Here is a 16,391-nt window from a genome sequence, read left to right as displayed (position 1 = left end):
GCAACAGCCAGAAACAGCTAAGGGCACAGCAAGGAGTCCATCTCTGCTGACGTGACGAAATCCCTGGGAACGTCCACCACATAAAACATTTCTTCTGAAGTAGCATGGGGCTTTGGGAAGAAAAAACACTCACTGGCTGTCCAGATACAGTCCTCAATGGAAAATGGTTTTAATACCAACCTGTCTTTTTGAAATGCCACTTGATTGTCCATAAATGCCTTACTCTCTGGATGGGAGAGTAATAGAAAGATTAATTTTCAGAGAGAAACAAAGTCAAGAAGGTTCTAGAAAGGATCAAATCGGACACGTGGCTCCTCTCTCCCAGATCTCAGCAGCAGCAGCCTGGGCACTGGGCTGAGCCATCCATCAGTAGCTGAACTCTAATATCAAGCTAAGGGAAGGCCAAGCAACAGCAGTTGCACATGGAAAATGACGGAAGAAACCAGATGCAGCAAAGAGTTATGTTAACCCAAACATCAGGCTAGAGTCTTATATAGACAGTGGCTTATGTGCACCAAAAAACCTCTTTCACACTAACACACAAATTTGCTTGGAAAAAGTGTCTTTCAGTACAGAATCAATTATTGCTACATCGGTTCACAGCAACGTCTCCCTGGTATTTAAGCAGTCAAGATCTGGCCTATGATACACAGGGGTGAGACATACAAATAAAGTGAATGACAGTAGGGATGGGTTATCAAGCAGCTGAAAGAGCGTTTGCCATACGCAGAGCCACAGGAACAACTGCACCCATCCGGTCTGGCTTTGGAAACGTCCTTGGTCCCTCAGGGGATGAGCCCAAGCTCAAGGTCACGAAGACCTCCTCCTGCAACTCTGACTTCTGAAGAGAAGGTGGCAGGTGAGGACAAGCGAGGTTGAATCTGACATTGCTTAATGCTTCTCAGCTGCTATAAATCGTACCTTCATAATTATTAAATCAGTACTCGGACAAGCTGTTTACATAGGTGTCTACCCACAAAGTTAAAGTGTTCCCAGATTCTTGTACCTTGTTATATCTTTGCCTGTCGGATAGAATAATCCATGTCAACAACTTCTGTTTGTTCCTTATGAAAATACTGAAAGAACATTAATCACCTTATTTTTTCCTTTTCAAACTACATAGAATGATCTCCTTGACTTGCATTATGAAGCAGGTAATCTGTCTTTTTACTATTCCTGTGCAAATCCACTCCAATGGACTATTATTGCTTTGTTTATAAGGGTTGTTATTTAAATATAAATGTGCTGCACTAAAAATATATTCCACTCGTATCAGACTTTCCAGAGGGGGGTAAAAAAAAAAAATTATTATACATAAATCTTACTGCCATTTTGGTTTTATTGTGGATTAATGTAGTTCTTCATAAGCAAACAACTAGTGCAGATTTGCATAGCATACTGAAATTAGAAAAAATAATAGAAGCACCTGGTTGATAAGTGGGATTACATTATGTGGTAACAGGCAACAGCTGAACACAAATACATTATATAGTGTTTCAATTAGTGAAAAGACTATTCACTAAAAAGGTCCTGGAAAAACACTTTGATATTATGAGCAGTCTCCCGCTTTCACACCTGAGTCATAATACACTGCTCTCTCCATCACCTACAATACCAAGTAGAAATCCTTCACAAACTTACATATGTGGGAACAGCATTGACCTTGTTTTACGTCTTGCATGGAAGGTGCTAAGTCTACTGCTAAAGAGACTGTTCATTATTAACTATAAAAACAATTTGACAAAAAAAAAAGGGGGGGGGGAAGGAAACCAACCCCAAGTCCCCTCAATCTTTTGACAGCTCTGCTGCAATAAAGTCTTTTGCAGCTCAAGTTGAAAAGGATATATCTCTAAAAGCAACCACTTTAATTAGCAGCTTGCCTAATATGCAGAAGCTTGACTACCCTCGACTGGATTTTTTTGTGCTGAGGGTGCAATACGACTCTGCCAGGCAGCCACCAGCCAAAGGAGACCAGCATACTTGCCTCCCCCTCCTTGGCTACATACTCCCACCTTTTCATTTGACAAACCTTGACACTCATCTTGTCCCACAGTAAGCCAGTTCAGAGAGTTAAATTGGCATCTAAAAATAAAAATTAAAAAAGACGACAAACAGGAAAATGGAGCAGGCAGCAGGGAGCCAGCACGAGGCGAGGGGCAGGAGCACATCCCACAAGATTGGCCTTGCTGTAACACACAGCCACCTTCTGATTGTCACATGCTTGAGACCGTTAGCAGAAAGCTGCTGTATTAATTAAAGGCCTCAGAAGACTTCTAATAAGCAATTTCTGGCCAATCTAGCTGTGGCAGCTTAAAACACTACTGCTCCCCAGCGGGTTGTCCCTTTCTCCTGCGGCCAGCAACCTTCCCTGTAGCAGAACTGGACAGTGTCTTCTCCCAGGAGCTGTGCACACCCTCGGGTCCGGGGGGGGGACATCCATCTGCTCTGCTGCTCCTCCAAGGGGGGGAAATTTCTTCAACCCTATTTTCTTCTAAACTACACAAACCTCTTTGTCCCCCTTAATGGAGAAAATATTCTAACGTTAAGTAAAAAAACCCCAAATTTAAAGCTTAACAACTATTAAAAAAAGTCAACCTCCTCCCACTTCTCACAGCCTTCTATTAACAGAACTTTACAATAAAAGATAAATGCATTTGTGCATTTGGCAATTCCCTGTGTGCATTTCTGGGAAGGGGGCCATGTAAATGAGTAGCCACCTGATTAGTAACAGGAAGCAAGCAATAGCCTACTATCACCAAAGATTAACATACTGTCACATCAAGTCTGCTCTGCACATGTCTCTTCTCGGGTAAGGTGAGCAACTGTTCCTAGAAAACATACAGCTCTCTGTGCGTACTGTTATTAATTGCCAGTGGCTGTAGTCTTAAGAGTTGCCCATAAAAATGTACGAGCATCCAGCACAGTGACCAAACACCTTTGGCCTGTTACCTATTGACCTTCTCAAGTGAGAATCATAGCTGGAAATTGGAGATTCATAACAAGAACGTGCAGCTACACTGAAGTTACATTTCTCCTTCAGCAACTACCTTTTCTGTGGGTTTTGAAAATGCATGATCTTTACTCGGTGAAGACCATCCAAACTGATAGTTTATCAAGCCTGTATACCAATGCTTTTGTTCATCTCTCCCAAAAGCATTGAACAAACTAGCAGCTCTCACTTACACGGCAATTAGACAGCAACCCATTACACAACAGAGTCAGTTGAACGCTTAGCTTTTGCCAATTGTTAGAATATCGCTGACACCTCTTTACTGGCTGAAAGTATTTACTAGCCCCTGCTTACCCCCAGACCTGGTCACTAGTAATACACACAGCTCAGATCAAAGCAAGTATTTTCCATTCTTTGAGTGTAAACTCAAACAAAACCAAGTATTTTGAAGTCCTGAGCTTGCCACCACTGCCACTGCCAATCGCTCCCAAACCCCATTTGTTCTTTAAGTAGGGCTTACACCTTTTGGACTGATCTGGAGACTTTGCAGAGGCAAAGCTGTACACGTACTTCTTTTCCTCTTTACCACCACCAGGCTATCACAGATGAAACGTGCTGCAGCACAAAAGGCAGGTTGCATCCTTTTAGTACTGTACCATGACTTCTGTTGCAATCTAAAACACTACACTTAAAAAGAAATGGAGTTGGGACTTTACCCATTGGTTGCAAACCTGGCTTCCTCCAGTCCCCAGAGAGCAAAAGTGTTAATTACTGACAAAGTACCCACAGACTAGTGGAGCCATTTGAAGCCTAACAGCACCAGGCCACCGCATTCAAAAGCCTAGTCCATCAAACAAAGTATCTAAGTGAGTTTCTGAACAAAATCTGCAGCATTATATTAAATCAGCATACTTTCACCAGAACCACAATCTCTTTCCTCCCATCATGATGCTCTCTTTATGGCATGTGTGGCTCTTCAATCAAGCTATGTTACTAGGAAAGGGTTGAAACAGAAAAATAAATAGATGTGATAAACCTGAAACAGTGCTTGGTTGGGGGTTCTACTGTTCTGTTACGCAGCTTGGCATGTATGTGTGAAATAAGGAATATTCGGCAGTAATCTCTTCACCGGTCAACAGGCAGGCTGGTAGGGATTTACCTCCCCCACAAACACTTGTCAGCACCTACCTATCTACAACCAAGTCCTCTGACCAGTAACTCACTGGGAGCATCCACTGCATAGTTTTGACCCAAGGAAAATCTACACCAAAGATGGCTGACATAGTGAGACCACAAGGCAATGCTAACTGCTAGCAAATTTACCCTCCACTCAGCTTGCTACAAGAATTGGCACTTGCTATTCATCCAGGCTCTCATGCAAATTGTCTCTGAAACGGGAAGAGTTTGGATCAACTATAAATGCAAATTAAAAACACACATATGCTGTACACACGCATGAATCTATCTCCCTATTCCATTTATATAATGTGACCTGCTCTAGCAAGGGGGAAAATGCTGCCAGATCAGTCCACTGAACTGACCAACCTGGGGGCCAGAAGACAGCCAGACACGACAGCTGGGAAGAGGAGGGAAGAAGAAACCAGGAAGACACTGTTTGCCTCCACAGTACCAGCCTACCATTACCCTGAAGAACTGCAAGGTCAAACCAGAGCCTTAAACTACTAAATAAACTGGAGCCCCTTACAACAGCCTCCCTTATTTACTATGCTTACTTGCTTAGCACTCTTTGTTTCCATCACTGGTGTGAAATACAGATGACCTATTCCTCTAGAAGATGACAGGTTGAAGTTTCCAAAAGAAACATTCCTGCCATACACCACACCACCCCCACAACCCCACAAGCCATAAAAAACTAAGTAGTAACTTACATATAATGCATGGTTCAAACACCACAGGAAACCTGGTACTCAAAACTCACTGTATTATATAGAGCAAGTTCCAAACACATATGCTTCACTAAGTGCACCAATCCCTAACATCATTTCACTGCATATACCATCAGCTATATACCACAGTATTTCAGAAAGACAAATACTTGTTTTGCAGAGAGGAAAAAACTGCATGAAGTAGATGCTAAAGCTACAGTGTTTAAATGCATATTTTAGTACAAGAGTGCCATTAGTTGTACACACAGCTGAATAAACAATTGAAAAGTTTGATTTTGAGGAAGCCCAGAGAGAAGACAAGGAGGGCACAATTTCTCAAAACTTGATGAGCTGAGGCAGTGAACCCACAGATCCCATTTCAGTCCCACCCCCCATCCTCATCCTCCCGCATATCCTTTGTCCACCCAATATTCCTGGCATAACTTTTTGTGGGATCCCAAGATGACCTGGATTGAGGAAACATTACATATTCAGCTAAATGAAACAAAAACCTAAAAGGAAACAAGATGACAACATCAAAACACTCAACATGCTGCAGTACAGCCTAAGAGAAGGAGCCCAGAAGAGGTCTGTCTGCAAAGAGGAAGCTGGGGGAGGAAAAAAGTAGATAAAAATCTGTGTTGGGTGTAAATGGAAACAAAACAGGAACATTCTCCTTCACAGCAACTGCAGCAACAAACGTAATATTATTTCAACAGTTCACAATGCATGAAGAACTAAAATGATGCCTTGCCTTCCACAAAAGCCAGAAAAATATTTTTCATCTTGGCTTCTGTTTTGGGGTTTTGTTTTGCTTTTAACCCAAAAAGGACCAAAGGCACCGCGTTCCCTATTATTAGGCCTGAACCACCCATCTGCTTCTCAAGTGTCCAAATTCCCCACAGCCAAAAGCTAGCGAGTATTCCTCAAAAAAAATTTCACCTGCAATACTCAAATGCAGTTTCTTGAGGCCTGTGACGTAGCAATCCCACTCATTTCTGAAGCTGGACTGCGCAGGGCAGCAGAAGCAGGGCAGCATAAAGGGCAAGCCCTCCTGCCCCTTGCCAGCCCCAAGAGAGGAAGGGGATGCCCCCTTGGTCACACTGGTGGCTGCTCCTGCAGCCGTGCTGTGAACAAGAGATGAAAACTCATGCAGGTTAAAAATAAAGAACCCTGGCAAAAAGCCTCAATCCCTCTTCCTCTTGCTATTATTTTTAATCCTAACCAGCTCCTTGAACTTACTCATGGTGTGACCCTGCAAGCGGTTGTGTCAGCACAGCTGAGGAATGAGGGGACAAAGCAAGTGCAGAGGGCACCAAAAATTCCTTAAGATAACGTGCAAGCAACAGTGGCAATGCCATGAAACAATGACCGCTGTCTCCCAGGATCACACCTACAGTGGATGTCACCTAAATTTCTAAGCAGAAATCATTTCCAAGCCTCTGCTGTATCTCATAAAGCCAGAAATAAACACACAAATACTCTTCCCCAGACAAGTAACAGGATGCAATAAACCTTACAAAATTTCTACCAGTATGGAAGATAATACAGATTTTATTCTGATGCACCGGAGGAGCTAAGTGGGCATATTAAATAGACTTTGAGTTTGTTGCTCGGCGGGTAGAAAAGGTTGTGGGGACCAGGGGTGGGGGACATGGGAACAGGAACAGAGGGGTGTCCAGGAAAGCACCACTCTCCTCACCCCATCAGGCTTCTCAGGGGAATCATAAGGTGGCACAGAAAACAGGAACACTTCTTCTGTTTGGAAAAGAACTTCTTTTACGGTTCATTTTGGCTTGGGACTAGGATGTGAGGAGTGTGGAAGAAAAAGGTTGAGAAAGCGTTTTCCGTTTCTCTCTTTTAAATGGCATTTTTCAGACAGCCTGTTTTGGTTCTTACTTCATACAGAGGACAACTCCCAGCCTCCTGCATTCTCAGCATATTTTCTATAATAGATTGGCTTGAGTCCTATGATTTTAACCCACATTTTGCACATTCAGGATAAGAACTCGTAAGAGTTCAACAAAGACCTCATAACTGACTTTTAGGAAAGCGAAGGCAGCTTGCTACAGCAGTATCTCAAAGTAGTCCTTTGCAACCGATACTCACCACACTGCCTTACTATACAGTTTCTCTTCTCAGAAGCATCTGTTTCATTCTTTTTTAAACTTGACATGGTTTCATTCACATAAAATTAAAAGTAAGAACAGTAAGACTAACTACTTTAGTGATGCTTTCCTTGAAATTACACACATATGTATTGACATGTCCCCGAGAGGCCAAAGCCGGGGGGGAGGAGGAGGGAGGGCAGGAGCAGGGAGAGTCATAAGGCGCTTAATTTAGCAATCACCTACTGCAAAAGAACAACTGCTTTTCCATGCTTTCCAAAACAACAAGAACCATCTATACCAATGGATGAAGCAAAATTTACTATATCCTCACTGTTACTAGAAGGACTCCACACTGGAAAGTCTGTTTATGGTAGGGCAGCATGTGCAACCATACCCTACTGATTGCATAATCAAAATCTTATAGCACAAAAGGGACAAAGCAGAAAGGCTATGCTTTAATCATAATGCACAACTGACCTTTTCCTCGAGGGCCCTTCTTCAAAATCTGAAGAACTAACATCGTTGCTTGTTGAGGACACTTGCGATGCATCGTCCTTCTCATTCTCCAGCTGTTCTGATCCCGGTCCTAATCCTTTAGATTGGCCATTAGTGAGAAGTCCTGCAAACGTGACAAAGTAGTACACAATATTCAAAACCTGCATTACCAGTGCCAAATGGATTTTATAAAAATTCACGCGTGACACTAACAATAGATGTCCAAAGCAACTGTCTTGCAAAAACATGCTGATAACATTGATTTTGCACAGAGGTACTCCAATAAAAACCTGCCTGATGGTGTGTTTCTGATTTGGTTAACTGTAAGGCCCCAATCCCAAATAACCACGCTATGGGTGCTTGCAATAGTATTTATATTCTTGTCACACCCCTCATTCAAAAAGGGACACAGCTTAGTCAAACTCATAGCTGTTTCACAGAACTCCCGTTGACTGGCACTGATGAGAGTTTTTTGCATTTATCTGTAGATCAATATAAAATTAAGCTGCCATTTGGTCCAATTTGTCATCCTCTTGCTCTTCATTCTGCTGCTTCCAACTACTGCAATTCACGAACCTTTAAAAAAATCCTAAATCCCAAAGGGGTGAACATCAGGTGTCTGTTTCTCAACTCTGATTCTTCTGGCAAAGTGTCACTCATCTACAGAAACTCCAGACTGCCAGCAAAGGTACACAGGGCAGGGGAAACATCTGCCTTCCCTTTTGTGCCTTTTCTCTCCTGGAGGAATACTACAGCAAGCAGAGTCACGTAGATGGAAGACAGCATTGGGCCCTATACAAGCATAACATTTAACAAACTCCGTGTGTTCTACTCAAGCAAGTCATTACAGTATAATACAACTCTTACAAACAAGAGCAGACAGACAGTGAAACCGCTCATACTTAAGGAAGAATAGTAACATGTTCTTCAGTAAGCTTTGGGATGATGCCCTTCCAAGATAAGCTGGGCAGGAAGGCTGGTAAGAGTACTAAACCAAAAATGCTTAGTAACAACAGCAGTACAAAACTTTCCACCAGTGCCACATCAGCGTTACACCATTTCAGACCTCTGTTTTCAGGAAAATCACCATTTAGCACCATTAATGCACTTACTCATTGCATAACCGAACATTCAACCAAGCTGAGCTTCAAAGAGACACCGATGCATAACCAGAGCAAGGCACCTCCTCCAGCAAACTGCCTGCTCTAAGTACTGGTGCCCTGGCCACAGCCATGGCCAAATGCTCCTTTCCCTCAATGCCATTTACTCACTGCTTGCTTTGGCACTACAGCTGCGTGTGATATATTGTCTGCTAGCAGGCTCCAAACCTTTCAGCACTTCTGATTCCAATCTAATTGCTCTGATTGCCCATTTTAAAACGGCCTAATCCAAAGTCTGCATCATACCACTACACCATATCGCTCTCTTCTTTCTCCAATCAAAGTTTGGTCTTACTCATTCTGAACGACACCAAATTTCTCTTGACTTGAAGTCAGAAGTGGCTACATGGTGGCCACATGCTGTAGTTTTTGTACACTGTTTTGAAAAATACTACCTACAAAGCAGAAACCTGAAATTTTTCGTGTGCGGAAGATGCGGTGAACTGGTAGCTCAATTTTCTTCTTCCTAATATGGAGCCCACAAAGCAAAAGTTGACACTAAGCACCAATTTTTGCATTAAAATGTCTCTTCTAGCCAGCCTAAGACTGGCAGGGAAAAGTTAAATGACCCAATTTATATTTTCACTCCCCTTCTGTTGAATTCCTTTCGATGCTTCCTTTCCATTAAAGAGATCTCAAACTGTGACCAACAAATAACACAAATTTCAGTATCAGCACATGATATTACAACAGGGTTTGTAATGTAACACAAAGATATGATGCAAGGTGACAGCATCCCTTCAAAGCATTCCCGAGGAAATGAAGGCGACCTTTTAAAAGACATTGACTAGATTATGCTTCTAATGCTGAATTCACCCTCACTAGAAGCCCTAGTGCCCAAGTTTATTCTTAAAAAAGTTTCAACTTTTGCTTTACATTTTTCCATGAAACCACTGCTGATAAAATTTACAATTTTTGAACTCCAGAGGAATCTAAATCAAGCATATCATTTGAGGCCTTATACTCAGTAACTTAACTCTTATGGCAGAACTTGATTAGGTTTTCCAAAAGCAATATTTGTTCTGGAGATTTGCCATATGTAAAACCCAGCAACCTGAAGTATATGAGTCAAGAAAATCACCTTTCAGGTTGTCAACTTGCATGCACTTGGAAGGCAATTTTTATTCATCCTTTCACCCTGCCAAACCATCAGTGCACTTGGGAGACAAGCATGATTTGTGTCCCTTAAGGAAAAATAGTGGTTTGTCTACTATTATTCATCATAACCAGCAACATCCCAAAACACAATAATATTGCTGATAACTGAAGTTAGCTATCATCAGCTGAAACCAATTAGAACAAGTGCCCTAAAACAGAGGCATAAAACTACAAATGAGAGATACTGATAAATAATGGGAACAAGTGTAGTGCTCTATAGGTTGTCAGGGCCAGCATAAGTGCAAAAATCCACTCTGAAGTGATGAAAGGCACAGACAGCCACAGTCCACAGCCTCCTTCCAAGCACTGGAGAGAAAACACATGCTAAAGCAGGCTGTTACAAAGTTTAGTGCCACTCAATCATTTTTATATCAAATGTGTTCAGTTTGCCCCCAGATACCTCTTCCTTCAAACACCATTCCTGCTATCCGTAACTGCAGTAAACCACATTCTGTTCTGCTGCACATCAGTTGGGAGCTATAAAGGGTCTGGAGGCCCCGGGACGGGGTGGGGACCCCACATTTCTGCCAAGTGACACTCAGGCACCCCCATCACCATCAACGTGTTGGCACTGGTGCAGCTGACAGGACATACAGGTCTGCTGGTGCACTGCAGGAACAGAGTCTGGCACACATCAGTCCACGTGGGTTTGACTCTCCAAAGTCAACCAGGCTACAGGAAGCAGCAGGCATTTGTGTTTCTTAAAAGCTAAGTACTGCAATTGTATATGTATATAAAGAGGCAAAAGCAACTGGGCAAGAAAATACTCTTTTGCATAGTCTGGAGAGCTGGACCACTCTTTAATCCTGGCTACTTCAGAGCACCCAGCAACAGTCAAGGAACCAGCAACCCATCAAGAGCCAAACAAAATCAGAGACAAATAGTTCCTCTACTGCTTTTCCATCGGTCTGCCCTTCAACCTCCAAATCATGAAGCCAGAGAGCCTTGGCTCATGGCAAAGCCCGTGACTGGTTATGTTCTCAGCTGCCAGAAAGCTGGCAGCGGCTGCCTGCCTCTTGCCCACTAGGCTCATCTCAGCCCCAGCTCTCATTGCCTTCTCCCCCTGGCAGCTGGACTCGTGACCAACCACAAGGCCTGAATAACTAGGCAGAATAAATCAGGGTTGATAAAAATAGACTTTATTCCTGTAATATAAAGTGTTTGTTTTAAAAGTCAAATTAGATTTTTTAATATTTTTTTAAAAACTAAACCTCATCAAAATTAAATTTGAAAGTACAGCAACTTGGATTATAAGTCAGTGTAGGATTTCATATATTAAAATTACTTACATGAAATAATAATTTATATATAGAGTGAAGCAGTGCACATTTGCTGCCAAAGTTTAAAAGGAACTGAAACACTGAACGGCTCAAAGTCACTGAATAAACACTGCTTTAAGTCAGTAATAATTAATTATTTCATTAAGTCAGAAATACAGGAACTCACATATCAAGTGACATCTATGGTCCCTTAAATACACTGTCCTGGCTTTAACTGATCAAGACTAGATACTTTAAGAGAAAGGCCAATTACTAATTCCTAGTAATTAAAAAGGGTAGCTTAAAACTGAACCATGGAGATCTTAACATCCTTTCTAAAAATGTATCTTAGCCACATAAATGTCAACTTCACAGTTTTGCCGAATTCTTTTTTAAACTTCCGCATATGCTGCAATAGCAAACTGTAATTTTAGTTACACGCTGCTTAAAAAGAAAAGGAAAAAAAAAAGACACACCAAAATTCCACTTATCAGCTTCTAACTGCATTAAGCAGCAAACGTGAATATTGCAACCACTCTATTACAAGCCAGGGAAAGCAGAAAAGCCCTTTCCGCCTTCCGGACCCCAGACGTTATTAAAGAGACTTCTATCACCTCCTTTTTATTTGCCTTCCACATTCTGAATGTTTCCAAATCTGTCTGTGGCTACGAGTTTGTTTGGTTTTTCATGTGCAGGAAGGACATGCTCTGCACACAGTCTGCTCTGCGACAAACAGAACCATACACTCTAAGGTGATCCAGACAGAATACGGATATCATGGCTTTACAACCTTTGCAGAGCATGCTCCCTCTTGCTCTCACAGCATCTCACTATCCTCTTTGCTTCTTGACTGTAGTTGTTAACGGAGCAGAGGTCTTGCTGAGCCTTCTCCAGCAATGGCCATGTCCCTTTCACCAAAAACAGTGTGTGTAAAGAACAGTTAAATCTGCTTAAATGAGCTTACTTCAGGAGGCTTGTACTGACTCAACCGGATCGCTTCTCGTAATAGCCTAGCAAGTAAGACTTACTATTCCAGTGCAGACAGGGCTTAATTTATATTGGTACAGATTCGCTAACCTTACCATTTTTGGTGATACACACACACTCTTAGCAGCAGTTTACAACTCTGTTCTCAAGCCATGATCTAACCCATCTCTGGTCATCTGGAGAGATGGCTGACAGGTACGTGCAGGGTAGGTCTTGGGAGCACCTGAACACATGATGCAAAATCATACTACCTGGGCACATACCATACAATAAAACATCGTGTGAGTGAAAATACATAGGATGAAAACAGAGGAGGAAGAGAGAAGCAGAAAGCAGCAACATTAGGGAAGATGGAAAAAATGCAAGGGAGGGTTTGGGGTTGGTTAGTTGGTTTTAGGAATAGATGAGATTACAGTTACTGGTATGTTCTTCATTATTAAAGTTACTGAATAATCAGGAAACCAAAGGCAAGCATCTGAACAAATCTCAGTATCACGTGGTTAGTTGAACACAGTAGTTGGGTGAAGGGACTTTCACAATGTTTCCAAAACAATATTTCTACATCCCTTACTCTAATGCCAACAAGGCATCTAAGCATGAACATTTCCGTGTTCTTACAACAAGATAGCAACACCTATTTTAGTTCGCCATTTCCCAGTCCTAAAGCAGCTTAGGAAAAGAAAGACATTCAATTTTATTTCCAGTCAGTTCTCACAGTCAGAGGCAAGCCACAAAGCCATCACGTTAGAAAAATCAGCAGTCAACACCACACAAACACAAGCCAAAGATACCAAAGCATTAACTGACCTAAATAAGGGGGATTTCAACATGACCGTATTCACAGATTTCTATGTGGGATGAACACCTAACAACAGGTCCACACAATGCAGGCAGGGCAGGGGAGCCACACTGCAAATCTCAGCTATATGTGAAATATATAACTCTGCTCCTGGGTGCTTCTTGACGACACAGGGACACCCACCTCCCACTGCCAAGAGATACTGCGTTTGCCAACCCCCGCACCCCCCTCCTTGCATTCCTCCCTGATCCCTGCAAGCTGAACTACTCTGGGCTGGTACAAAGGCCCAGTTTCCAGGGCAATTGGCAAAACAAACACACACAAGTCACAAGAAGTTAAAAAAGTGGATTTACTCGAAGCAGCATTCTCACCACGCTGGAATGGCAGTGTTATTTATGAGAGCATGCAATAGCACGGATTGTAGCTACACAGGCATGGAGCTAAAGCTTTGTTCACTTACGGAGTAACATGCCTGTCCAAACTTCAGCTGTGCAGTCTTGGGAGTTGTACAGGAAACCTTTGTTTAAAAAAAATTAGTGATTTTCTTCTTTTTGCACTGTCCCATTTAGGGGAGCTGCCACAAATGTTAGCAAGCAAGGGGGTTAACTGCAAAGTTAGAAAGCTAGGGGGTTAACCATCCCACACCACGGTCTGAAAGGTCTGCGCCACCTGAACACAGACAAACTCTTGGGTATAGACCGCACCATGGAAGACCGCCCACTTGAGTTCTATGCCTAAAATAGAGGGAAAAAAGTTACTACTTTGAGCTCTTGAAGTATTTACTCTGGCCCTTAGTTTCACACAGGTAATATTCTGTATGAAAATCAACATATAATAAACTGGTGGCTCAACTACACCTCTTGTTTTCCTTCAACCTAAGAACTACAGGACTTCACAGTTTATTATGAGCTATAACTTCATACACAAGTTTACTTGCAAAGTATCATTAATGAATAGTCCTCACCCATTTTCCAGAAGTAATAGACAAACACCTGCAATACAATACAAATTCACATCCCATTGTCTGTAACCCTAAATTTATCTTCTACCAAAAACGCCCTTACGTACTAGACTACATGCTAAAACACTACCAAAATCTTGGTAGGCACGTTAAATAAAAGCATTAATTATTTGATGCCAAGTTAAAACATACCGGTATCTCTAAAACATCTGCAGTCTGCATTAATCAGTATACTGTACAGAGTTACTCTATTTAGCTGTTGTATAGCTATGCACAAAAGATAATTTAGTTTTATAGTGCAAATGCCATCTGTCCCATTGTCACAGCATGACATGATATCACATTACATATTAAACAGTCAACACGCCTCAAAAATAAGGCCTATTTTCATGCCATGGTTGTCTTAGAGACTAAAGAACTGGGTTTTCATGATAGTAACATAATTTAAAAACAAAACAAAACATTTTTCTCTGGGATCAGAGATACCAATTCCCTGTCCATTTTTTTAAGGATAGTTGTCAAAGAAAATGCTATTTTGATCTCATTCAGTAATGCAAACCCACAACAGTTTTCTGTCTCTAAATAAAAAAAACACAGCATGAAACAGTCATCGTTTATACCACATGATGCTCTCAGTTGCCACTATGATGGTAATTAACAGTACATGCGCTTTTCAGATGACAAGCCACTGGACATTAGGTTGATTGGGGGACATAATGGAACATATGCATAAAGCAGTACTGTTATGCCAAAAACTGTTAGCAAATAGTTTGTACAGTCTTCATAAATTACTAGAAGAGTGCTTTTATATCTAGATATAAATCATTACAATGGAAGCCAAGCATGAATGACATTACAGCACAAGATGTGTTTGTCAGTCTGTCAAAAGACAAGATCACCAAAGAGAACTGATCAAATAACACAGGTTGAAAGAAGCTCCTTACTCTCACTACATCTCCATCCAAAATTGCCATTAAGCAACGAAAGACATTTATGTGACTTTGTTTCTGGCATACGAGCCCATTATCAAGTACCTGTTAGCAGCATTAATTGAAATTATATTGTTCTGGTGTTTCAACACAACACTTTTAAGGGTGTTTCGTTTTGTTTTGTTGAGGGGAGTTTGGATGAGGGGGGTGGTGGTGGTATTAAACTTGTAGAAACAAGAATATAACAGTAAAAAATGAACCTAATTTATTTCTGCCAGGAAACTACCCCAGGCCATAGGACATACTTCAAGCCTCAGTTTTATTTATGAAATATGCATCTGGAAGAAATTTAAAAGAAAAAAAAAAAACACACTCACCAAAAAAACCCCCTACCAATGCCTACAACATATCATATACAGAGAAAAACCTCACCTGAAGTCTATAGAATCACAGAAGATCTCAAGTTGGAAGGGACCCATAAGGATCGAGCCCAACTCCCTGTTCCTCCCAGGACTACCTAACACTAAACCAAAAAACCAGCACACTTCTTGCTGTCCTCAGGCTCAGGTGCTTTGGGCTACAGCTGCCAGTTTGTACTGGGACAGGGCCAGGGCTTCCAGTTTGTACTGGGACAGGGCCCAGTCTGTACTTCTGTTATTTTAGGTTTATTTAAAAAAAAAAAAAAAAAAAAAAAATCTATTCAAAGTGTCACACCTCTCTGATTAAAGGCATTTCTCTGCTTTTAAGGACGCAATGAAAACTCCAAACCCCTGATTCCCCCAGGGAATCACACGACCCCTTCTGGCACCTTATTTTTCATAAGGCTGAACAGAGGCCATCAGCCTGGGCACCACCATGGTGTGGCCTGGATGAGGGTAGGAACAGGAGTACCAAATAGGCTGAGCAGCAGGGTAGGTGTTCATCCACAGGTGAAGGAGATAGCAGCAGTAATGCTGACTCCAAAAAAGCTGGGGGAACAAATACATATATCCTAAATCCCCTACCTACAAATGCAGGGAGCTAAGTCAGAGCTTAAAACCACAAATTTTTTTTATTTTTTTTAAAGAGACAAAACCAAGGAAACCCAAGGAACAGCTGCTCCAAGACCCAAAAGCTAGGGCTGTCCTGAATGAAGCAGAACAGAGAGGATGAAAGAGGGCCGATGGCCACCACCTTACCAGCTGCTCCCTGTTATATCAGTACCATTGTGCTATCGGAGCTCCTACCAGTTGCCCCTGGAGCTGCATGATAAAGGGAGAGCAGCAGCTTTTATAGTAAGTAGGTACCATGCCATGTAAAGGTCATTAAGTTTTGACAAACAGAAATACAGTTAATTTTATAGTACCGTAAGCACTACCTGTTAGCACTGGGGAAACAAGCACCATGTACTCTTCCCATGTGTTGCCAAGGTATCACATCACAACATTTGATGTATGCAGCTTGCACCCACCTCTGTCCCCCAGCCACCCTTGACTGCAATCAGAAAGCTTCGGAGGAACAAGAGGCCTCTAAATGCAAGCTATAGACCTTTGCTGTTCAGAGAGATGTGGGTGGAGAAGGCATGAAGCCCTTTGCAGCAGCAAGGGAACACCATCACCAGAAGAAAGCCCGGGTGGGACACAGGGACCTGGACCTGGTCCAGATGCAGCCACCACCAAGCAGGTGCCCTGGAGAGGTCACCTCCCCTCCACGCACC

At 42.1% G+C, this 16,391-nt stretch overlaps 1 protein-coding gene across 4 annotated transcripts in view; it reads right to left on the bottom strand.

Annotated features, from left to right (window-relative positions):
• The window catches only part of JARID2 (jumonji and AT-rich interaction domain containing 2), a 224,580-nt gene that overhangs the window by 91,589 nt on the left and 116,600 nt on the right, over positions 1 to 16,391 (bottom strand). For 3 of the 4 annotated variants that reach the window (XR_008238649.1, XM_052810575.1, XM_052810494.1), the window contains exon 3: positions 7,425 to 7,566. The exons of the other annotated variant lie outside the window; for it this stretch is intronic. Coding sequence is in view for 2 of the 3 variants with exons in the window: in XM_052810575.1 (XP_052666535.1) it covers positions 7,425 to 7,566 (142 nt within the window). In the remaining variant the exon portion in view is untranslated. The remainder of the gene's footprint in view (positions 1 to 7,424; positions 7,567 to 16,391) is intronic. 4 annotated transcript variants of the gene reach the window in all.

Source organism: Harpia harpyja, chromosome 1 (assembly GCF_026419915.1).
Source record: "Harpia harpyja isolate bHarHar1 chromosome 1, bHarHar1 primary haplotype, whole genome shotgun sequence".
Classification (NCBI taxonomy): domain Eukaryota; kingdom Metazoa; phylum Chordata; class Aves; order Accipitriformes; family Accipitridae; genus Harpia; species Harpia harpyja.
Note: the sequence above shows the minus strand (reverse complement) of the source record. Positions and strands in the feature narration are given on the sequence as shown.